This window comes from Balaenoptera physalus (assembly GCF_965194825.1).
Source record: "Balaenoptera physalus genome assembly, chromosome: 1".
NCBI classification, from domain to species: Eukaryota; Metazoa; Chordata; class Mammalia; order Artiodactyla; family Balaenopteridae; genus Balaenoptera; species Balaenoptera physalus.
Window position 1 is genome coordinate 119,839,201 of NC_138882.1, and position 25,387 is coordinate 119,864,587.

The window sequence follows — 25,387 nt, forward strand, 5'->3', positions numbered from 1 at the left end:
GTCATTAGAAAATACTTGTATTTGTTCCCTGCCCCGCTGCCCATTTAGGCCAACCCTGTGAGCTATTGTGCCCTGCATCCCTGTGAAATCTCAGGCACCCTAGAACTTATCCTTTCAGTTGAGATAATTACGTCTCTGGTCACTTCTAATCACAGGAACAGACACAGTTCAGGAACTAACATGTCCAGTTCCACTTAACAATTCAAAAGACCAACTCACTTCTCCCTCCTGCTTCCAGCGTGGGAGGCAGAGGATGGAGGTCGAGCTCCAAGGGATGAAACTTAAGGGCTCTTTGAGAGTGAAGGGGTGGCGGGGTGCAAATGACTGCCCCTGGGTTGGGCGTGGTTATATTTGACCTTGGCAGGGCGCGGTTCTGTAATTTCTTGTCGAAGCCCGGACACCTTAGAGAGCGGAAGTAGAAAGAGGGGATCTGGAAAATCCCCTGGTAGTCCAGTGATTAGGACTCTGTTCTTTCACTGCCAAGGGCCCCGGTTCAATCCCTGGTCAGTGAACTAAGATCCCACAAGCTGCGTGGCATGGCAAAAAAAAAAGAAAGGAATATGTATATATTTTTTAAAAAGGGTAGTTTAAACAAAAAAAAAGAAAGAGGGGCTCTTGTGTCCTCCTCCGCCCAGATGCTTACACCCCCTTCAACCTCTGGAGTTCTGCAGACCATTCCCCACCCATTTTGGGGTCCCACTGCCCCTACAGAAAGTCCTCTTCGACCTGGAAGACAACTCCAGGCCTCCCTCCCATTGGAACCCTCAGGTCCTTGGGAAACATGCTCACGGCCTGCTGGTGAGGGAGGGGTGCCATCGAACACACAAAAAATTCTTTTGAAAGAAATTTTCTCTCCAATCTTTGCCACTGTTTTGGCCTCTGAATATTCTTACGGTCAGTCAGCTAATGGTTGGAACACCAGTTCTAGGCCAGCTCCTTTGCACATCCCGCTGTGGTGGCCAGCAGCTCACTACAAAAAAATGGAAGAAATTGGCACTTGTCTTAAGCTGAAAGTACAACAGAAAGGGTCCGTTTTACCATCCTTTTGTAACAACAAAAATAACGATAGCAATAGTAGCTGTCCTCTCCTCCTGTTCCTATAAACTACTGACTATGCTAAAGGCTTATAGGATCATCTCATTTAATCCTTACAACAATTCCATGAGGTAGGTACTATTATTAGCTGTATTTTAGAGATGAAGAAAATGAGAGAGAAGTTAATTTGCTGCACATCACACAGGTGGTAAGAGGAGAGATTCACACTCATATATCTCTCACCACAGAGGATTTTGGAATTCAGAACTTTGACTCTCTCAAGGAGACTCTACTCATGAAAACTGTTGGGGCCAATTAATCACACACTCCGTGTGGTAGGTTTGGGACCAGCTGAGGGATCAAAACGTCCACTCTATTGCTGGAAAAGCTGGGTTGGGGGGATGCGGCTGAACTTATAACCAAACAAGGCTTCCTGCTCCTTCTCCTCTGAGCTGATCTTACCCCCCTTCACACCGTCCACGCCCACCAGTCAGATGCTCACTAATGGAGCCCCCCCCAAGTGCACTTGCCATGGGGGGTGGGGGGATGCATGCACAGAGGGGAGGGCAGTCCCCTTGGGGTTCAGCAGATCTCAAAGGCAGACACGTGTTCCATTGCCCCTCCAATAGAAATCATGTTCCAGGCTTTCCAGGTTGTCAGGCCAGCCAATCACATCTGCCTGCTCTGGGAGGACAAAGGGAGGGGCTGAGAGACATGAGGAGTTCCAAGAGGGTTAGTGTCCTAGAACCGGGTCTCTGCTTAGAGAGGAGGATTCTGGGGTCAGGATGGGCCTGGAAACAAGGGAAGAACTCGGAATTGCTCATGTATGTGCCATTGGCTGTAAGGGGCTGGCCTACAAATAGGAAGTTACCTGGAAGAGAAGAGTCATCATCAGCAGAAGAAAGTCTAGGACTTTTCCTTGCTTATGTGACACGTAGGATGATGCAAGGTGTCAACAACAAATTGGCACTTGCCATTGGCACTTGCCAACTACCTCTATAGGGATTAAATCATGTGCTGCTGCAGCTGGTGATTTTCAACACCCCCTGAAAGAAGGTCAGGGTGGAGAGCAGACATGAGGCCTTCTGTGCTCTGGGAAAACTGGCAGAACGGGTCTTCAGATAGTCAGATATTTTGAGGAGCCCAATTCTTGTATCTCCTCAGATCTAGAAAAGCACTAAAATCCTTCATGGTGACGACTGCTCCTCATGACTAGCAGAAACCTTCTGCAAAAAAAATGTGTGCTTGATTGTATGTACTCCCCCTTCACCAAAATCACCTGTATACAGACCTTCGCCCCTGTCTCTTAGGAGCAGTTTCTCAGAACTCTCTGAAATGCTGCCTCCCGGGCTATAGTTCTCATTTTACCCCAAATAAAACTTGACTCACAACTCTCACGTTGTGCATTTTTTTTAAGTCGACAAAGGGTCAGGCCACAGTGTTCCCATTTTCCACTGCCCCTTACCTCTTGGTTAGAATGTGGTACGAGGCACAGGGACTTGTAGCCACTGAATGTGAAGTTGCATCCATGTTCACGGAAGCACTCAGAGGTTTCGCACATCTCCTGCCTCTTCAACAGAGGCCCGGTGAGCTAGAGAACCAGCCCACCCTCAACCCCAGCCCTGTATGGCTGCTGCAACCAATTGCCACAAACGTAGTGACGTAACACAGATTAATCATGTTATAGTCCTTGAGGTCAGATGGCCAAAATGAGTCTCACTGGGCTAAAATCAAGGTTTCATCAGAGCTGTGTTCCTTTCTGGAATCCATTTTCTTACCTTTTCAGCTTCTAGAGGCTGCCCGTATTCCTTGGCTCATGGCCCCCTTCTGACTTCAAAGCCAGAAACAGCAAGTCGAGTCTTTTTCACATTGCATCACCTGACACTGATTTTTCTTCCTCTTCCATCTTTTAAGAACCCTAGTGATTACACTGGGCCCCCCCTGGATAATCCAGGCTACTTTCCTGATTTTAAGGTCAGCTAATTAGTAAACTTAATTCCATCTGCAACTTTAATTCTCCCTTGCTGGGTAGCATCACATATTCACAGGTTCTGGGGATTAGGGAATGGACATCTTTGGGAGATCATTATTCCCACTAGCGCGCTCCCTCAACCTTGCCAAGCAGCAGCTGGCGCACATGCGCACACACACGCACGCACAACATACCTAAATACTCCTAAAGAGGAAATTTGAACAATGAGCTCATTCATATCTACTGGCTTCTGCATCTGTTACATATGGTCCCTCCTCTAAATAAGGCTGATTTTTACTTTTTCAGACATTAAAGATTCACTGCTTGGTGATTTTTAATCTTATATTAAGTTGGAAAGGCTTTAACCCAATTAGGAACAGCACGTCGCATTCAGATGTGATCTCAAGCCAGCTCTTTCTTTGTTCCCATCGATGTCAGCCGAGCAGAGCCCATCCTGCCTGCTGTCTCCTGGAGCTGTACTCCGGAGGGTCTGCCCCAAGTCCCCGCAGCCACATCTGCAGTTTTCAGAGCTGCTTCCTAGCAGTGGAAGTGTTAACTGCATGATTAAAGATCATGAGAAGAAAGAAATATTTTATATTTTTAAAACCCCACAGTTATCAATCTTTATTATAAAAAACATATGTGCCTCCCCTTCTGCAGTAGACGTGTTCCTCGCTGGGTATATGTAAATCAAATTCTTTATAAATTGAGTCATATTTTAAATGCACTAGGGGAGCTGGCTATTTAAAGGATCCCGCTGTGAATCTTTCTGTCAAGCCAAGAGGCTGTTTGTGATGCTAATTTTCACCCCTTAATTTGTCTGTTTTGTAGGTGCGGATTTTCATAAAATCCCCCCAATTCACAAACCAAAGCAAGGCACACCTGTATCCTATATTTCAAGGGTATCTTTTTCATAAGAGCTCAGAAAGCTGTCAGGTGGATTACCTCATTTATCTTCCAACATTCTTCCAAAGGAGTGTAGGGCAGTCATTATTATCCTCAGAGGAGGTGTAACTCTCTCCCTAGCAGCCACTGCCTTGCAGGAGGCCCCCATGAAAGGCGAAGGCTGCTCAGCTGAGAGCCATTTATTTTCCAATTAACAACAGGCTTCGGTCTTGGGAGGAGTGCTTGGGGAAGTTTTCTTTAGAGCCCAGAATGTTCCTTTGGCTACTCTTTGTCACTACTGTTCAGAGAGAGAAACTGAGGAACAAAGAAATTAAGGGCTTTACAAATGTCTGAAATGTCTGTTGAATGCCCACTCTGCACAAGACGTGGTGTTGGAGTTGGGTGGGGTAAGTGTCAAGATGGCCAGCAGGGCCTGACCTAGAGCTGACCACACAGTGGGTGAGAATGCAGCATTAGGAAACATCAAGGCCTTCAGCTTGCCCACAATTTTCTTCTCCTAAGGATTTTATAGATATGACCCCATTTAATCCTCACAACACTATAAGGTAATGTAGGCTTTGGTTTTACTTTCTGTAGCACAGGAAAACTTAGAGATTGGTGATTTTCCGAAAGTCAAATGGCAGGTAACTGACAGAGCCAGGACTTGGATTCAGGTCTGTCTCATTCCAAAGCATGTGCTTCACACGTCACTGTTACTGAACATAGGCGCAAGCAGTGGGTTGTGTGGGTATAGTGGCAGGAACAATAGATTCTGACCCTCAGGATTAAAGAAACTGTCCCAGAGAAATGCTGTTTGATACAGGCCTTAAATGGTGAGAGGGATTTCCATAGAGAATTGGGAAGAGAAACTGGGCAAAGGCATGAAAGTATATGTGAGTGGTCTGGTGTCCCCAGGTTACAAGAGAGCTATAGGGCTAAAGGAGGCTGAGAAAGAGGTAGGGGCATATCATAGATGGTTTTGAATGCTTCTTTAAAGGAGCTGAAACCCCTTCCCACAGTGACGGGAAGCCACTGAGACTCTTTGAGGGAGGGAGCAAATTCTCTATGGAAGACAATTCTGTCATCAGTGTGAAGAATAAGTTTGAACCAGAAGATCAAATCTTGATAGACAGTATTCTCTCCTCCAACAGAGAGAAAACAAAACCTGGTAGACACTGCCCGAACCCCTGGTGAGAAAAGGGGCGGTCAGAACTGGACGCGATGTTGTCCAACTCCTCGTTTCTTGCCTGTCCTAAGCTGTACGGCAATAAGCTGGGCTCCGGAGGCACCTCTGAGGCATGAGAGGCAAAAGTAATCATACTGAACTTCATCTCTTCTTCCAAGACACAAGTCTGTCAGACTACCCACATAGAGTTCCAAGGTCTTGGAGCTGTCAAACCAGAGGAAGAGAAGATGGAAAAGCTGGTGGGATCTGAGGCCATAAGAAGCCTCGGGTCCCCTTTCCTCATCCATACCCACTCACCCAAACTTATAAATCTTTAACATCCACCCTTCAAAGCATCTGTGCAAGGCCGTGAAGGAGGAGTAGAATTGGAATAAGGTGTATGTTTTCTCTCAGTTTCTATTTTTTGGCCTGCAGCATAATTCTTCCGTTTGTTAAAGACCTTGGGGCTCCTGGAAGAGAGGAAATTTAACAATAAAAGCCATTATAATCGTATTGCTATTAGCAGTAGTGGGTTTGGCATGAGGCCTGGGCCACCCAGACTCCAGAGGCCTAAGTGACTAAATGGGAGGCTCCATCTGACTCGGATGGGTCTGATCTGTCAGCGAGGGAGGTGCTGGGGAACCTCCCCGACACACACAGGGAATGCTGGGGGCAGGGGAGGTGTGTTGCAGGGGGGCGGTGGGAGAGGCGGTAACAGGGGATAGAACCAGCTTCATAGGTCTCTGGACAGTTCAGAGCAGGTACCACCTACAAAGTGAACTCCGGGGGCAGGAGGCCCTCCTACTCACTTGCCAAGGTGCCGCCCCTCCCTGCCCCAGGGTGCCGGACTCCCACCCCACGAGGCAGAGGTGTTAGTCCTTTGGCTTCAGGCCATGTACACACTGCAAATTTCCAGCTCTGCTTCCCCACCCTGGGGGGGCGGAGGTTAGATTCACTAGCCCTGGATATCTCCAAACCCTTCTTTGCAGAAAGGCCCTCGGTACACAGAGGGAGAGAGTGTGGGAGAGGACACAGACGTTGGGAGACAACTAGACTTTCCTGGGTCCCCACTTTGGATCGGGGCTAAGTCTGCTCCAAGCAGCACCTGGAGGGAGGCTTTGCACCTTCCACCTCCCCAGAGCAGCCTGGACCACCTCCTGCCATGACGTCTGTTGTGCAAAGGCAAGGTTTGCCCCTGGTGTCCCTACCAGGACCGGAGTGCCCTGGGAGAACTCCTAAGATGCCCTTGCTGGCCCAGGAACCCAAGACTCGGACAGGCCTGCACACTGAAAGCAGACCCAAAGCACCTACAGTGATTTTCCAAACACTGAATCTGGTTACTCTTTAGACAGTAACAACAACAACAAACTACTGTTTATCTACTGGGGTACGAGGTATGAAGTAAGAAATAGAGACTTGGAGGAAGCATTTCAAAAAACCAAAATGGCCTAAGCATGCCCCTCCCAACTTCTAGTTGCAAGCCTTCCCGGTGGAGGCCTTTGCTGAGTTACAACCACAGCTGTGGCCCACATGGATGAGTGCCATAGCTCCAGGGTCGCACTTCTCCTGTTGCCAAGCCCTGTGGGGCTGGAGGAAAGAGGCTGAAATAGAATGTGGCAAGACTTTCAAAACAGACCAAAACAGACCTTCTCCCCCAACGTCACAGCTGTCTGAGCCTGTGTCCCACAGTGGTCGAGAGCTAGAAATTTGCACTCAGACCTGGATTTGAATCCTACTTCACCACTTCCCAGCCGTGCGATTGTGGGAAAGCGTCTGGACCTCTGTGAGCCTCATTTTCCTCATCTGTAAAATGGGGCTAATAGTAGTATCTTCCTTGGAGTTTTAATAGGATGAAATAACATATGCAAAGCACTTAGCACAGTGCTGGCATATAGGAAGTGTTCTGTACATGGACGGCAGTTTCCTTCTTTCAAAAAGAATGTGTTGAAGAGAACAAACACATTGTACCCAAGGGCTCAGTCTGCTGCTTTGCTGATCTCTAGAGCCTGTGGAAGGAAGGCCTTGCTACGCAGGATGGGGACCAGTTCTGATTTCCCTGGAAGACCTCTGAGCTATGGACTAAACCTTGGTTTGGGCTCTTGCTTCAAGGAGGAAAAACAAAAAGTGCAGACAAAATTCATGCGAAACAGGTAGGCACTTTTGTTTACTCCACACAACTGGAAAAGTCCACGTGTGACCACAGGCTATGGATCTCAGCCAGTGAGGAGAGCACTAGGGATTTCCAAGGAGCTGCAGGTATTCCCATTCTGCCTCAAGCCATGGCTGCAGGAGTATCGCAAGGCAGGGAACAAGGAGCCTCCCCTGCCATTAACTCCATCACAGTGAAATATCAAGAGTGAACAAAGAACTTGGGCCAGGAACGATACGGGTGCCATGTGCTTACTCTGGATAGCTATTTTGGACCCTCAGCTGTATTCCCGGATTTCCTGACTTGGACATTCTAGTAGCCATTTTGAGGACCACCCCTCCTGTTCATCTCCCCCAGAAAGCAGAAACTCATTAGATGGGGCAGAATCTGTGCCTTTCTCCAGAAGAACACATCCAGAGACCTTTGTCTTCTTATTGACCACCTCTCCCCTCCCCCAAAGGGTATTTCAGAAAGGAATTTACCAACATGGAAAAATCTAAGACTATATAGTAAGGAACCCAAAATAGGAAGCAGGTGATGTTGGAGCCAGACAGACCTGGGTTCAAATCTTAGCTCACAACTTCTTTCTTATGAGAGGCCTTTCACAGGTTACTTAACCTAGGTGAGCTTGTCCTCTCATCTTTAGACCAGGGCTCTAGTCCGGTGGGTCTTGAACTTTAGTCTGTGTCAGAACCACCTGGAGGACTTGTTAACACGCAGATTGCTGACCCTACTCAGAAGGTCTGGCGCCTAAGCATCAGCCTTTCAGCAAGTTCCCAGGTGATGCCGATGTTACTGGTCCGGAGACAGGAGTGCACTTTGAGAACTACTGCAACTAACTGTTAATCTGTATCAGAGCCTCTGCTCTCTTGGGAGAGACAGGAACGTAGCAGGAAGGACATCAGAGTTTGGTGGAGCAAGAATCACGAGGGCTGGGCTAGACCCTCTTCCTCTTTATAGCTGTGTCCGTTTTCTCAGTTGTAAAATGAGGACAATGCTACCCACATTTCAGGTGAGAGTATAATGGGAAAATAAATATGCAAGTGCCTTGTAAAGTATAACATTCTATACAACTGTAAAGGATTAAATATGAGGATTATTCTAAGGGTTAAAGCTCATAGCGCACGGAGAGGTCTGTAGTGCAGTGACTGGCACAGAGTGGGGCTCAATAAATATCAATTCAATGAAAAAAAACCCAATACCTAAAAATAGCCACTGACTCCATGCCAGAGATTTAGGTCTCTGTCATACGTTAAACAAAAAAATGGTAATAAAGTTACAACACATGAAATTCATATTCCAGTCGTGGGTGGCGGAGACCTCCTTCTTGGCTTCTGATCCAATTCATTATTCAAATCCTTTTACCATCGAGTGCTCCACTGCTTAATGTGGAACCAACTGTGGATCTTGATAAGAGGAAAAAGACTGGGCTCTGTTTCCACTTTGCTCTTGGCAGCCCTCAGGCCTCCAGGATAACTTTCTTGCAAAATGAATAGGGTTGGCTCCCAGAGAGACCAATCTAATCTCATCTTGTCCACTCAGAAGATCTGTATCAAACATTACAGACTGTCTGACTGCAGTAAGGGGCATCTAATTCCATCTGGATTTGGACCAGTGTTTAAATAATCGAGTAGGGGACCATCAGCATGGTAGAAATAGAGAAGCAAAATATAACTGGCCCACTTTTTAAACATTGTTCTTGTCTAAAGTTTTATCTGAAAAGCCCCCATATGAGAGACAGAAACAGAGCACGAGTGAGAAAGACCAAGAAGGGAGTTTAAAGTCCATCGCCTCCTTTAAAAACACATATGAAAGAATCAAACATCTTGCGTTTTCACTGTTTTACGGGCATGACAGTCTGATCAGATAACCATGCTCTGCCAAGAGACCTAATTACCAGTCCTCTGGAGAATTTAAATTACTTTTAAAGGAAAAAAAGAAAAAGTCTCTGGTTACTCTTGGTTGAATAAAATGTTACTTATTTCCCCTCAGCCATTTTCAGAAAGGCTCTGCTCACTTCAAATGGAATTACTGGTGAGCTCTGTTACCCAGAAAAGGTACACTTCAGCCAGTCAGTTTTGAGAGATGCTTAAAAAATATCAGTTTCTAGCACATAAGACTCTGAAAACACTCTGCATTGTTTTTTTATATCTCAGTCTGGCTGTGTTATTAAAGGAACACCCAGAATCAGTAAAACAGATACAAATTGAATGTTATTGCCACAAACACTATAAATAAATCTCTAGGGATGCTATGTGAAATACCCTGAGGTAGGCCAAATTGGTTCATGTTTGCCAAGTAAAACCAAAGGTCGGATGCCAGATCACTTGGGTACTGTAGGTCTACTTATGCCAGATTTTAACACTCAAGTAGATATAGGTTAAAGCTTTAATTTGCTACTTGAAGAAGGTACAATCTTTTCAAAAATCACAAATTGAGTGTTTAAGTGTCAAGAAATTCTTTGATGTCAAGATTCTACTAAGAGACTGAATGATTTAAATTGGAAAAAAGGAAGAGAGGGAGAGGGAGAAAGAGAAAAAACTGAACTGTGCTTCTAGAATCCCAGGATAATCAGTCTTGGATCTGCCTGACTCCAGCCTCTCAGTGGATTGCCCAGGGAGAGGAATTTCTTAACATTCTTTTTTAAAAATAATTAATTAATTAATTAATTAATTAATTGATTTTTTGGGCTGTGTTGGGTCTTCGTTTCTGTGCGAGGGCTTTCTCTAGTTGCGGCGAGCGGGGGCCACTCTTCATCGCGGTGCGTGGGCCTCTCACTGTCGTGGCCTCTCTTGTTGCGGAGCACAAGCTCCAGACGCGCAGGCTCAGTAATTGTGGCTCACGGGCCCAGTTGCTCTGTGGCATGTGGGATCTTCCCAGACCAGGGCTCGAGCCCATGTCCCCTGCATTGGCAGGCAGATTCTCAACCACTGCACCACCAGGGAAGCCCTTAACATTCTTATAGTTCAAAATACGTGTCATTATGTTACCTGTTTATTGGTGGTGGGGGGGGGAGGGGTAGTACTTAGCAAAAAATCTGGATAGAGTCAGTCTTACTGTACTTAGAGCTCATCCTGTTTCTTTTCCAGCACCACTGTTAGGTTGACAGCTCTAGTAATCTAGTTGCCCAAACCTTTGACTGAAACCCTAGAATGAAAATCAGTCCAACCAGGTTTTCTCTATTTCCCTATAAACTCTCTCAGTGATAATGATGTGAAACATTTCCAGGCATGACTTTAAGTTTGAAGCTTCAGCTTTAGGGAAGTCACACAGATAAGGGAGAGGCTAAAGTTGATTGGCGTGTTTCACTAGATGCCTTTGACATCAAACCACAGGACAGTACGGGTGCTTTTAGGGAAATTCTTTGCCAAACCCTAACCCAGGTCACAAAATCTGAATGAGCAAAAAGAGGCATGGGAATGAAGCATTTAACAGTGAGACAGTGAATCCTGTCTTTGTGGTGCTAGGTTCTCTGGGCAGACACTGGTCTGCTTTATAAACTTTCACCTGGAAAACAATCACCATTGCATAATTGGGGCAAAGGCAAAGGATGTTGAGCATCTGTATAGATGCTGTTTTGCAAACCCAAATATTGCCCCCATTCTCCATTTACTGATCACATCTCATCTGTCACCAAATGTTGGGGTTTCTGGCACTGAGATGCATCTGCTTCTCCCCAACCTTATCACCACTTCCCTTGACAACTGCAGTAAACTCCTTAGAGGTTCTCATGTCCCCAGCTTTCAGCCCGAGAGCATGTTCTCTACACTGCTGCAACGATCTTTCAAAACTCAATAGTCGGGCTTCGCTGGTGGTGCAGTGGTTGAGAATCTGCCTGCCAATGCAGGGGACACGGGTTCAAGCCCTGTTCTGGGAAGATCCCACATGCCGTGGAGCAACTGGGCCCATGAGCCACAATTACTGAGCCTGCGCGTCTGGAGCACAGGTCTGGAGCCTGTGCTCCGCAACAAGAGAAGCCGCGATAGTGAGAGGCCCCGCGCACCGTGATGGAGAGTGGCCCCCGCTTGCCACAACTAGAGAAAGCCCTCGCACAGAAACGAAGACCCAACACAGCCATAAATAAATAAATAAATAAAAATTTAAAAAAAAATATGAACTACTTATCTTTAGGACTCAAGACTGAAAAATCTCCTTGGGGAAAATGGCAGAAAAACACAGTAAGCTCCCCAAAGGACACAGCCCTCAGGTTCCTCTGCTCTAAGGAAGGGATAAATCCTTGAATGTTTAGATTAAACTAACTTTTGTGGGTTAGGCTGGCCCACATGTATGTTGGTTCCACATGGATTTCAAAGAACCAGCTTATAATGAATTCTGAGACTACAGCCCATTTGTTAGATTGGGACCACAAATAAAGCATTTGTTTTATTTGTCTTTCTCATTGTTTAAATGACTTTGGAATTAAAATGTAATAGAATTAAAAATTATCTCTGAAGATCAACAATGCCTCTCACAGTAAAACCTTAGCATTTTAACCTACGAACCCAATTAGGCGTCTAGAGAAGTGGGAGGACAGATTCATTTGTCATGAAATGAAGCCTGTCATAGAGACAAAGATGGAAATCTACATTTTAGAGCAAAGGAATAGGTACTAGGTGTCTAGAATTTGATTACTTGGGCGAGGTTGGTTCTTCTGCTATTTCAAGGTTATACCTAAGAGACGAAGCTCTTAAGTGTTTTAAAAGGTCCAGGGGACTGGGGGTTGGTGCAGGTTATGTATCCTCAACCACAAAAAGAGGTGGTTTATCAGTAAGGTAAGAATGAGATTTTTGCACGATGTTTTGTATTTCTTCTTTACACCCTCTCTTCACAACAGAGGCCATGCCTCTTTTGTTCATCTTTCCTATTCCTCACGCCTGGCATGTGTTAATGAGTGACTGAGTGGATACACACTGCAACACAGTAGGTCCAAATAGGTGGCTCCTCATCTTTTGCTTTCTTATTTAAATGTTAGCATTTCTTTAACACTTACTATATAACAGGAACCAAGTAAGTACTACGTTTACATATATCTCAGTCCTCAAACTAACTGTTGATATGTGCTACTCCCATTTTGCAGATGAGACAATTCAGATGTGGGGGGGGGGGGTGGGTTTAATTTGCACAAGATCAAATAGCTAGTAAATGGTGGTGCTCCAGAGCCCATATTCTATCCACCATACAAACTGCCTGTTTCTCACAGCCAGTCATAGAACTCTCTATACTTTGTGATTGCATCTTTCAAGTGACTTTCAGTTGTCCAGTTATGAGAATCTCCAGAAGCGATATGTATATGGTGAAGGACTGGGGGAAAAGGAGGCAAGTACTGACTCTTATGGAAATACGGGAAATCAAATGAAGTCTGAGACCTCAGTTTTTAAGGTAAAACGCAAAGCTAACAAAGGTTTACAAAAATGGGTATGGTGATCTCACCAAGCTGGTCATCTGGTTTTGAATAAACATAGGACCAAAAGGTGGGAAGAAAGGAGTAACAACTAGCCAACTCTTAGGGATGATCTTTTCATGAATTCCCATTGTCCTTGTTTTCAGACCAAAAAAATAATCTATTCAAGGGACTTAGTATTCTCTCTCATAGAATGAAACAGGTGAAAGGAAAAAAAAAATCCTTGGACCTTTTTCCTTTTGCTCAGGTCTTATGAACTAAATATATTATCAAGAAATCCATTTTACCTTAAATAGGCCCTTGAAATATTTTTAACTTTTAGTCTCATGCTACTAGAAGAAATACAGCAAACCACAAAGAGAACAGTGACTTTATAAAGTTTTCTTATTTGTTCAACTGGTTATTCCTGAAGTAGAAAGGGGGAAAACTTGCATTTTGAAGTCAATGTTGCTGCTGATGTTGTTATTATTTTTTTATTTTGTTGCAGGGTGCCACCCTGTGCTCTGTGGTAACAAAGGTGAGACAGGGCATAACGGAGGCAAGGCTAGGTAACGGGTGGGCAGATGCCTTCAGAGAAAGAAAACAAGTGGATGGTGATTTGGAATATGCATTTTGCACTTGTTACTACTGGAGGAAAATTCAGAAAGTTCAACTGCTGCTTTAAAAAAGAGCTAGTGATGATAAGAGTACAGTGAAAATATGCAGGTTTAGGCGACAATGATTATGTACTAAGTTTATTTTTCAGATATCCCCAAAACTTGGAATTCTAACATGATTAATTAATTGATAACTAAGGCAAATGTCCTCATTTCTCACAGAGTTGAAAGAATGCAAATCGTTTTACTCCAGGTATCCTGATTTTATGTATGTGCTACTTTGCAGTCCACAGTGTTCAAGTATGATAATAATATGTGGACACAGCCACTTCTGGAACAAGCAAGCTCTCCTTTAGAACAATCAGCCACCCCCCTTTTCTCATAGAAAATTTGTAGGTGGAAACAACAGCAGGTATCAGAATCAAGAATAGCTATGCTATTCTTGACGTAAGTAAAAGGCATTAGTTGGTTACCAGTAAAAAAGTAAAATTCAGTGGTATTCAAAAATATTTATAAAAACATCTTCTCTAAAGTGACCACCAGTATTCAGCAGGGTCAGAAGGGCAGGTCAGCTTCCTGACAACAGTCTAACCCAGCCTATAAAAGCTACCAGTTATTAGTCTACCCTGGGCCAGAACTTTGTATTTACCTTGTCCAACCTTTACAACGATACTGTTCTCTCCACTGACTGAAGTCACTCTGCTAAATGCAGGTCCATTTGACTCTCAAATCCATGCTCTCTGTTCTGCCTCTGTGGGTACAGACCAAATTCCCTGTTTAGACAATGTACCACTGAGCTGGTATTTTATTCAACCCAATATCATACGATACTTGCTTAGAACAATGAGTCAGTGGCTGAGAACTGGAAATCTATGTTAACTGAGAGTTTCTCCTTTAAGGGTGAAAAGCATAATTATCAGAAATGTGTATTCTCAAAGAAATATTATGGACATGTCTAAACTGTGCAATAAATGTTAATCAGATTAACTTTTTTCTTTCAAATTTCCTTTTTATTCTAAGTTGACAGCCCTTTCCTCATTTCCTTTTTAATTCCAATTAAGAGTATATCCTAAGTATACCTTGTAAATCTTCTATCTGAAACTTCACTGCCAATGGTGGAGTACAAAGCAAAAAGCAGCAAAGGCCTGTCAGTCTGCAAGTCACAAATAAGCCAGAAAACCACGACAGACCAGTGATGACGTGTATCTCTCTGGTGGCAGTGATATCTGAGGGTTAAGTTGATGACACTGAACACTGAGTCCACTGGGAAAACATCCTTCAGTGTCAAGGCTACGGAAGAAAATATTAAAACAGGACACCAAACCATTTTTGCCCTTCCCACTGAGTGTTTATTTTATAGATTTTGCATCAGGTAATCAACTGAAACACTTCAACAACAGAAAGCTGGCAGAATGTTAAGGAAAAGGAGTGATTATCTCTCCAACAGATGTGACAAAACGGTTTCAAGTTGGAAACAGTATTGCATAAATGAATCAACTGAACAGGGGAAGAGGAGAGAAGAGAAAGCAGAGACAGAGGAAGGAGTGAGCATCTTCCAACATGGATTATGAGGAAAAAAGGCACTCTTCAGCTGTCTGTGTACTTGTAAAATAAAAGTCAAAATATACAATCCATGTTTGTCAAAATTACATTTGACACTGCTTTAGAGATGCTCATACACCTGACTCGCAATAGAAAGCTAAAGAAGCTGTCCGAAAAATCAGACAGCACCAGTGTGTCTAAACCATAGGCTTACCAGTGATGTTTTTTAAAGAGATCATCAGCATCAGGGTCCTTTTATAAATAGTACTGGAAAGGTCACAAAGCTGCATGAACTTACACTATAGAATAAATCTGACTAACTGATCGCCCATTTCGTTCTTTACAATTCCCACTCCAGGAAATCAGAAAGCAAGCTCCACTCCAGAGGAGCTGACTTGGCAGTGCATCTGAAACAGGGTTGCTTTTTCCCTCAAAAGGCTGCCTGAGCAGCAGTTTAGTTGGTATCATTCAGCAGCTTCGCATAGCATAAATGGATGCAAAAACTTAACAGCAATTGCCTTGCTTCCTCTCAAAGCAAATAGCACTAATTTATGAAGAGTCAAATTTTCAACTCATGAAGTAGAAGCACCTGGGCCTCTTAAAGACAAACTTCCTAAAAGGTTACAATACCGGGTGCTTCTCATAATAAAGGATTCTAGGACCGTAGGTGTGTTTGAGAATGATCAATGGGAAAACCCAGAGGGATGGTTTACACAGATGTTCTCTATGTAGAATATGAATGTAAATTAAAATACCAGCTATGCATTTGGGAACCAGCCTTTAGTTAAATTCTTTAGTGCTTTTTAGAATTTTTATTTCATTTTATTAGAAAAAGAGAATCATTGTCTACAAACTATTTTCTTTCTAACTATGCAAATACAATGAGCAAATCATCTGCAATATCAAAATACTGTTTGTAAATCACTGATGGCACTAACAATTTTAGGAATCTCTGATAGGACATAATATTGAGAAAGAGCAACAGAGGATTTCAAATTATAGGCATTAATTGAATTTTAAGAATAAAAAATAAAATGCAAAGTTTAAAAGTCAGTAAGCTTTTCTCTGATTTTCAGTAATTTAAATCCAATCATCAGGAATTCAGAATCACCCAATATGTTCAAAGTTGCACAAATGCGTATGGATGATAGAAAAGTAATCCCCATGCAATATTTTAAGTGTTGCTATCAGATATATTTAAGTGATACTTTACAGATTAAAGCTGGGTAAAATCAAAATATATCCTCCCCATTACATTTTAAAACAGTCACAATAATTTATCAACAGTTGCCATTTCACAGCAATTAGAAAATAGGAGTTGATACAAGTTGAACAAAAAGGTACTTTTTCCTCTTTTAGGAAATAAACATATATAGATATATATATGTACACATACACATATAACATTATCTTTTAAAATTCAAAGTGGTTAATTTGCTTTTGTATTATTAAAAAAAATTTTTTCCCCTAGGTTCAAAATACTGAAAAAGCACAAAGGCTGAAAAAAGAAAACCACATTTGCCACTTTAAAAAAATACATTATCGTCTCAGTGGTTCTATTTATTTGATTATAAAGTTAGGTATTATAAGGACTCTGCACTTGTCAGATTCCTAGGACTGTACTGGACCACATGGAATTAAATCTAAACCTTCCTCAGTCTCCAGGAAGGATACTTTTAACCCACCCTAAAAGATGATAGCATAAATGCCCCTATTCTGAACTGTTAAACTGGGAAAGAAACCATGCCCACCTGGAAGCAATCGAAGTCGTAAAAGTTTATGAAACCGTGGGAGAGACTGCCTGAATCAGAAAGCTATTCTTTGGATAGAAGTTAGGAGCTTTTTTTGGAAGTATATAAACTCTTTTAGGCCACTAGAGTACAGATTCAAAAGTGATTTCTCCATAAATAATAATCTGTTACAGGAGTTTGTAAAGTACAACCCATGGTCCATATCTGGAATGTCACCTGTTTCAGTAATAAAGTTTTATTGGGACACAGCCATGCTCATTCATTTATCTGCTGTCTATGACTGCTTTTGTACTAGTATGGCAGAGTTGAGTAGTTGTGATGGAGACCAATGGTGTGCAAAGCCTAAAATAGTATTTACTCTCTGAACCTTTATAGGAAAAGTTCACTGACCCCAGATCTAGTGCACTATGTGCTACTCTAGTTACCTAAAAGAGTTGATGCACCTCAAGAAGATTTTAGCTGGACTCCCAAGAATAACCTGCATACTAGGGTTCCTTAGCAGACAAATGTCAGATGCCCCATCCTGAGGTGGTGTTTTACTTTGGGCAAGGAAATCATTTGTATATATTCTCAACTAATACCTATAAAAGGTATTAAATACACCAAAAAGAAAGCCAAGTAAGAAAAGTAAGCCTGTTGATATTCCCTTAATATTGTCCTATTATTAGGGGGAAAGGGTGCTACAATGACTCTTTCTGTCAACTTCCTTCAGCTTTTCTTTAAATTTGTCTATAAATGTCTTTTGATAAGTAGTGCTCCCTCCTCCTTCTATGCAATTAATAACCTTTAAAGCCACCTGACTATAATGCTTACATAGTTTGGTGAGGCCTTGTTCGGGGATATTTATTTAAACTAAACCTATTAAAGATTATCCTTTTAGAAAATGTTTCTAAAATTCTTTATCTCTGCTACTCTAAGAAGTGGAAGAAGGTAAAGAATGCACAGGGAAATCAAACTCTGCAAAGTATACCTTAAAAACCAGAGGTATAAAATAGGTACCCTTTCTGAACGGTAATGTAAAATAAAATCAGAAAAATCTTCCAAATTTGAAGAGCGAATTTTCCCTTGCCCTGAGTCAGCTAATGAAACCTCCTGAACTCAAGCAGCTGCTCAGGAAACCGTAAGAGTTCACAGGTGTTTCAATATTTCAATAGTTGTTGAAACAGGGAAGATAAAACACTGAGAAGATATTTATTAAACACAAATTTATATCAAGATTAACTGTTTTTTCAACCAGTTTATAGGTGGACTCTTCTCTTTCTTTGTTAAAAAACGAATGGTATGAAACTATATGTTAAAGATGTTTCCATAATACCTTACATTTATATAGCAACTTACAGTTTTCAAAGTGCTTTCACATGCCATCTCATTTAATCCTCACAACACCCCTGTGAGGTAGGTAGGACAGGTATTATCATCCTCACTGCAGGATGAGGAAACTGAGGCAGAGAGAGATTAAGTGACTTGCCCAAGATCACACAGCTGGTAAGTGGCAGAGCCAGGACAAGAAATCAAGTTTTCTGACTCCTCGTCCAGTACTCTTTCCACTATAACTACTGCCCCCAATTATGAATAATGTTCTGTGTATCAAAATTGAAAGGTTATTGAAGTTCATTGCAGTGATGTCTTAACAGTAAAGTTAAATGAGAAATACAAGAACAGTAGGTCTGATGGTTTTACTTGACATAATAAAATTGGTGCAAAACCACTTTTGTCTAATTACTTATGATCTTTTGGTCCAAATACATAAAATATGCAATATTTACAGCATTTTCCGTTTTTTTTTTTTTTTGTAAATGCAATGCTTTAAAACACATTATAAAGCACCTTAGTAAAAATAGTCTACAAGTAAAAGTACAGAAGAAGTAGGAAAGTCCTACCCATACCACAGCTCACTAACGGAGTTATAATATGGACTCACTAATACCTCAGTTTACACCTTTACAAATAACCCATGGAGAAACAAATACTAAACTTACTTTTTTGATATTAATGTGTGGAAGCCTTAACCAAAACTTCAGGCAATGTCAACATTCTTTGAAGTGTTTCCCCAATCTTAGATACTGGGGAGACAGGAATGAGAAATACTGCTTTGATTCTTTTTACAGTATTAATAATGGTTTAAATTGATTTTTAACACTAATAATCACTTTTTTAAGAAAATTAAAATGACCTACATAAATATGGGCAGTTCCAACTACAGCAGATACATTCTTAGCAAACGTGATCAAACATTTCAATAAATTTCATGGGACGTTGATTCACAAAAACAAAATACACACCGCCAAACAGTTAATAACACTATCCAGTAGAGGTGTATAACCCACACCTCCAGGTGAAGGTGGAAGTAACAAATGGATTCATCTTCATTCATGGTTAGTTGAAAAAAAAACGCTTTATCAAAAAGAGTATCAGAACTTTTTCTGAAATTGTATTTCAATATTTAGCCTTCAATTAGACCTGCTATGTGTTTATTTTAGGTGACGTGTAGGTTTTGTCCAGGCAGGAGGTTATAACTCCCACCAATATTTAACCAGGAAAAAAAAAAAAAGGCTGAAACTTAAACTTCCTAGACCACTGACATATCAGCCAGAATCTACTTCCTTGACGTCACTGTCTGTATCCTAACTCAGTTCAATACAAATTATCTTACACACCCATCAGCAATCCAAGTTGTGGAGCTGAGAACTAAGGTGAAGACAGGGTCAAAGTTGTAGTTCAAGAATCTAACTGCCACACCTTGTACTCAGTTCGATTTAGGGTAAATCTTTTCATAGAAAAAGTTCTGTGCAAGGATGTAGAGGTCTCCGTCTTTTTCTCGTACAGCATGGGCTCTGATGAATTGGAACTGCTCTAGGGCAAACTCATAGAATTCATTCTCCATTTTCCAAATGTCAGATTGCTGTAGTTTTGCAATGGTTTGTTTAGTAGGGAGTTTCTTCTCTGTGGTTTTCCTAAGATGAGATTTCTTTCCTACTTACAAAGGGAAAAGAGAAAAGGTAAATAAATTCTGAGAACACACAAAAGATCAATGCCTGTTTATTTGAAGAGACTTGAAGAGACGGTTTAAGTTAATATGACACATGGAAGAGCATAATTGTTTTTTTTTTTGTTGTTGTTGTTTTTAATAAATTTATTTAGGCTGTGTTGGGTCTTCGTTTCTGTGCGAGGGCTTTCTCCAGTTGCGGCGAGCGGGGGACACTCTTCATCGCGGTGCGCGGGCGTCTTACTGTCGCGGCCTCTCCCGTTGCAGAGCACAGGCTCCAGACGCGCAAGCTCAGTAGTTGTGGCTCACGGGCCTAGTTGCTCCGTGGCACGTGGGATCTTCCCAGACCAGGGCTCGAACCCGTGTACCCTGCATTGTAACCACTGCGCCACCAGGGAAGCTCTAACTGTTTTGTCTTAATATCATTCAGGCAAAAGCAGTGCCCTAATCATACTGGAACTGTGATTTATTCCTTTGTAATGCAAATCCTTACCCTTGTTAAAGACTTAATGAGATGTCAAATAATAAAAATAAGAATCGTGGACTTCCCTGGTGGCGCAGTGGTTGGGAATCCACCTGCCAATGGAGGGGACACCGGTTCGAGCCCTGGTCCGGGAAGATCCCACAGGCTGCAGAGCAACTAAGCCCATGCTCCACAGCTACTGAAGCCTGCGCACCTAGAGCCCGTGTTCCGCAACTAAGAGAAGCCACTGCAATGAGAAGCCCACGCACTGCAACGAAGAGCAGCCCCCGCTCGCCGCAACTAGAGAAAGCCCGCGCACAGCAACGAAGACCCAATGCAGCCAAAAATAAATAAATTTATTTTTAAAAAAAGTAAGAATGGCCACTTGGTAAAGTGTAGGCTGTCACCTTACATGCTGTATTCTCAAATGCTTGGTGCTCTGACTAGTTTGTTTTTAAAGATATGATAAAATACCTATTTTCAAACTTAGTGCTGATTTCTCATAACCTATTCTCTATACCTATGTGTTAAAAGCTAGGGCACATGCATACTCCAGGAAAAGAGTTCCTCTGATTGTATCTTACCAAAGAACAGAAAAAAAAAAAAAATCAGAATTAGATTGGACCAGCACGGTCACTTTCAGATATGTAATACTGTCACGGCTGCTGAAGCATTCTTTTAGGTGCGCTGTGACATAGCACAGGAACATTATCAACGTGACTCAGTCTCCCCATCCTACCCCTACCTAAATAGCACTAGACATGTCTAAAGGGTGGAATGTATGGCTGGCATTACTGAATATCACACATTTCTAAGGCTGGCCCTGTAGTTTGTATCTTTCCACTATACCTACAATGCCTTTTAATTATAATCTCGTGCATGTCTATTCATTAAAAAAATATTTAATGAATACCATCTGTGTGCCATGTACTGTTTTGTATTGAAAATGGTGAGGAGAAACAGACAATGTACCTGCCTTTCTGGAGTTTTATTCAACAAACTTCAAATCACACATATTTTGCAAGTGGCAAACAAAGTTAAGGACAGCTTGAAAAAGAAACCCATCCTTATATACCTGTACGATAGAGCTCTGTAGCACCCCTGAAGAACCGGGGCAAAGCTGCCTCCAATAACATGATAAAATCTTCAAGCTCTTCAGTAACTCCCACCAGAAAGTACTCATTAACTAGGTTATATTTGGCTTGATCCATAGCCCACCTGCTTCCTACATTCCTAAAACCAAAAAAAAGGAATAAAAAAACTGGTTGTGAAATCTGCTAAGTACTTTTGATGCCTTTGACACTGTATATTATGGAAAAAACAGATAAACACATGTCCATCCAAAGCCTTAATGCCCTTTTATTAACGTCCTTTGGGAGGCACACCTGTTTCTAATTTCCTTTGCCTCTGTCCCCAGTTTCTGCTCAACTACGCAGGGCTAACTCAGATTTTAGTAGAGGACACTTAATTTGAACAGTTAAGAAATGTGTATACATATCCTCCCATCTGATTTAGTATGAGTGCATTTAATTTTTGTTAACTACAGTTGTCCCTTGAACAACATAGGTTTGACCTGCACAAATATCTTTCAATAGTAGATACTACAGTACTACATGGACCATGGTTGGTTGAATCCGCAGATCGAAGGAACCGTGGATACAAAGGACCAACTATAAATTATACTGGGATTAACCCCCGCCTTGTTCCAGGGTCAACTGTACTCTAAACTTCGTTCATTTTAAGAGCTCTCTAGGAAGGTCTAAGCAATTTTGTGTAGCAATTATCTTCATTTAACTTATGAGTTTAGGTTTTTCTGATATTTCTTAAAAACAGAAATAGGATAAGAAATGGCTCTGCTAAGAATCTTTTATTTTTAGTTTTCACGTTTTTAGCTAATGGCTGTTTATAATAGAGATTTGGCCCTAAATAAACTATGCCTTTGGGTTCTTTTTTGCACTGACATTCCCTAACCCTAATGCCAAGCTCTGCCTTTAAGCAGTGTGATATTCAGCTGATGACTTCACCTTTCTGAGTTTGTTTTCTCAGCCATTAAAAAGCTGGCGTGGGCGGTGGGAAGCTGGGGAAGCAAACGAGTTGATTTCTCAGGTGCCTCCCAGTTCTGTGAATCGGGGAGGCATACTAAAGAAGTGTGATTAAAATCTCCTCAGTAATGCCCAATGGAGAGATATACTCTCTACCGCTCTTAAGGTAAGGGTGGCAACCTTTCCTCTAAAGAGCCAGAGAGTAAAGCCGGAGATGGGTCTGCAGGTCATATGGTCTTGGTCACTTGGTTACTTAACTCTGCTCTTGCAGTGTGAAAACAGCTACAGACAATATGTAAATAAATAGATGTGGTTGTCTTCCAATAAAACTATTTATACAAACAGGTGATGGGCCAAATTTGGTGTCCAGGTTGTAATTTACTGATCCCTGTTGTAAGGAAATGATTAAAAATTGAGAAGACATTCTTTCTAAGCTTCCAATTCTGATGTTATTACAGTTGACCTTTGAACAACACGGGCGTTTAGGGGTGCCAACCAGACCCGATCCCCCATTCCCCACTTGAAAATCTGCATATAACTTTACAGTCAGCCCGCCATATCCCCAGCTCCACATCCGAGGATTCAGCCAACCACGGATCATGTAGTACTGTAATACATCTTTATTTTTAAAAATCTGCATTTAAGTGGACCCGCGAAGTTCAAACCTGTCCTGTTCAAAGGGTCAACTGTATTATGCGTTGATATAATCTATCGAGTAGGACCTTAAGGTTCACAGTAATCTAATACTGTATCTCAAATAATGATGGAAAGAACAGAAGGCATTCCTTATATCGCTCATGGTTTTAAGGAAGATACTAACTTTGAATGTGTTCCTGTTTTTTTCTACTTTTCCTATTAAAATGATTGATTAGAACAAATACGTACCAATATTTTTTTAAACTGAAAACTCAGCACATTCTGAGGAAATAAACTCTATTAAAGATATAATATCTTTATTTTACCTTGGCTTCTCTCAAAGTCAAATCAGTTTAACAGTAAATCCAGGTGAATAATTTACCCACTAAGCCTCTTCTTGATCTAAAATGGATGACTCAAACAATAAGCTTAGGAGAAAATGAGGTTTATGAAAGGACCCCTGACCTCTAATTAAGACCACTGCTAGAACATAGCAAGACACCTAACACCAAAAACAAAAAAATTTAAAAACCAGCATCTGAGAAATCATTGCAAGCATGTTTTACATGAAGAATCTTTTTAATGCACTTAAAGGTAACTAAAAACTAGGTATTACTTAATTACATGTTATTTTTGGTCTGGTCTTTCAGGAACTTCCTTACACCTAGCCCTTGACTAACACATTCACTCTTGTGAAATACAGATTATAGAGATAATAAATAGATTACTGATTGAAGTTAACTTTATCTCCCTACCAGCATTCCGAGCTGTGGCCGCAGAAGAATGGGATTTGAAGCCAGAGCTTCTCTGGAGCACAGTCTGAGCCGCCCTCAGCTACACATTCATCAAAGGTCTGGAAAAAAGACAAAGCAGCACATGTGAGCCAGAAACTCGAGCCTCACCTACCAAATATCTTAATGTGGTAAGTTATTAAATAAATGGCAGTGGATGGGACGGGTAGTGAATTAAAGTGATAGGTTACAAAAACATACTTGAGATACTGAGCAAAGTCAAACATGGGTTGTTCTCACATCTTTGTTTTTTATGCCAATGTTTATAAGAATTCTTTTATTATATGAATGGAACATCCCCCAGATAACAACTTATCCTTGAAATTAAGTACTGGTTTATGTTGAATTTGTGTATTTATATTTTCTATCCCCTTACCGAAGTAAATTAAATAAAAACAAGGTTAAAGATACTCTTTGTGAAACAATTATTTGAAAAGAATATAAAGTAGGACTACACTTAAGTCTTTTCCCCTTTTCTCATTAAAACAAACAAAAAAAATCATTGTACAAAGCAAAAGTGACCCTGGATACTTATGACTTGCATGCCCTCCTCTCCAAATGCATCTGACTAAATTAATTAAAAGGGAAAGAGACTCACAGGTTATGGATCTAAAATTAAATCAACTTCACTTTCTTTAGTACTTACTGTCTGTCACAGGCATTTTTACAGTAGGCGTTATCTATTTGAAATGATATTAAGATGCCAGAGAACAAACTTAAGAGCTCAGGCTGTTGGAGTAGACATCTATAAATACCACCTGTTATTTCTGAGAAGATGGCGTATGTAAAAGTAGAAAGAGAACGCATCCAGAGTCCAGACTCCTGAGTTTCTAGAACCAGGTGTGACCCTATCTTGAGTAAGTCTTTATGGCCTCCAAACCTCACTTTCTAATCTATAAAATTAGATAAATTCAAAGGTCCCTATCAACCAAAAATCTAGTAAGAATAGGACCCCAAACCCTTAGATCTGACTATGGCTAGGGGTATAGTGGAATAATTATCTTTATTCTGGCAACATTTAAGAGGCAAGAGCAAACTGCAGCCCACAATTGATTTGCCCATTTCTTTTACAGATGACCTTCACCATGATATAGGAAAAAGATTTATGACTTGGGTTTGAATCTTGAACCCAGAAAAACGTAAGTTCTGTGTTAGTTTCCTCATCTGAAAAAGGAGGACATAATCTTACTTTGAGGAAGAAATAAAATCATGATTATAAAAGAATCTACCACAAAGAGTGGTTCACTGTAGGCACTCAATAAATGGGATGTGTCTACATTTGTCTTTCTCTCCCCACCTCTCCTCCCTAATAGTCAAATACAATGTTTTGTTGGTTCTTGTTCTCCTTGACCGCCACAGCATTGTCTGTTTCTTTGAACACTCCTCTTTTTTGTTGGTTTTTGTTGGTTCTCTGTACCTTTCTGAATGTACTATCACTATCTTCTTTTAAGGCATGTTTTGGTCCTTCTACCAAGTATGGAAACTCAGCTGTCTTCTCTTTACCCACTCCCTTCCTTAGCTTATTCACACTTCCTTGGCTTCATTTATAATTTCTAGGCAAAAGACTTCCAAATCTGTACCCCCAGATCCATCACCTCTTACCTATCTTCTGATACCTAGTATGCATTTTCATTTGAATTTCCAGTATTACCTCATATTCAGTATTTCTGGCAACAGGATGACATTGCCCCTTGTAATTCAGACTCAAGATCTCAGAACATTTCTTTATTTTTCCTCTCCCTCATTTAACATCCTTGAGGTAATGTCTTTCTAATGCATCTTTTTTTTTTTTTTTTTCCAATCTTACTTCCATCAGGATCTTACCATGTCATGTCTCCATTCTTACAATCACTTCCTAATTGGGCTCCCTTCCCTCCCTTCCTTCAATCTGCTCTTAGACTACCAGATTAGTCTAAGTAGTCACTTCTAACATCCTCTACTCAGAAAACTTCAATAGCTTCCAATATCTTTTT

The 25,387-nt window shown here is 41.5% G+C and overlaps 1 protein-coding gene across 2 annotated transcripts in view; it reads right to left on the reverse strand.

Annotated features, from left to right (window-relative positions):
• Nucleotides 1-14,529: 14,529 nt before the first annotated feature.
• The window catches only part of HS2ST1 (heparan sulfate 2-O-sulfotransferase 1), a 194,473-nt gene continuing 183,615 nt past the window's right edge, over nucleotides 14,530-25,387 (reverse strand). The window contains exons 5-7 of one of the 2 annotated variants that reach the window (XM_082410622.1): nucleotides 23,379-23,476; nucleotides 21,021-21,178; nucleotides 14,530-19,472 (exon numbers count right to left, since the gene is read on the reverse strand). In XM_082410622.1, coding sequence (XP_082266748.1) covers nucleotides 19,243-19,472; nucleotides 21,021-21,178; nucleotides 23,379-23,476 — 486 coding nt within the window. In that variant the 3' untranslated portion in view covers nucleotides 14,530-19,242. The remainder of the gene's footprint in view (nucleotides 19,473-21,020; nucleotides 21,179-23,378; nucleotides 23,477-25,387) is intronic. The other variant, XM_082410623.1, reaches the window with a different exon arrangement.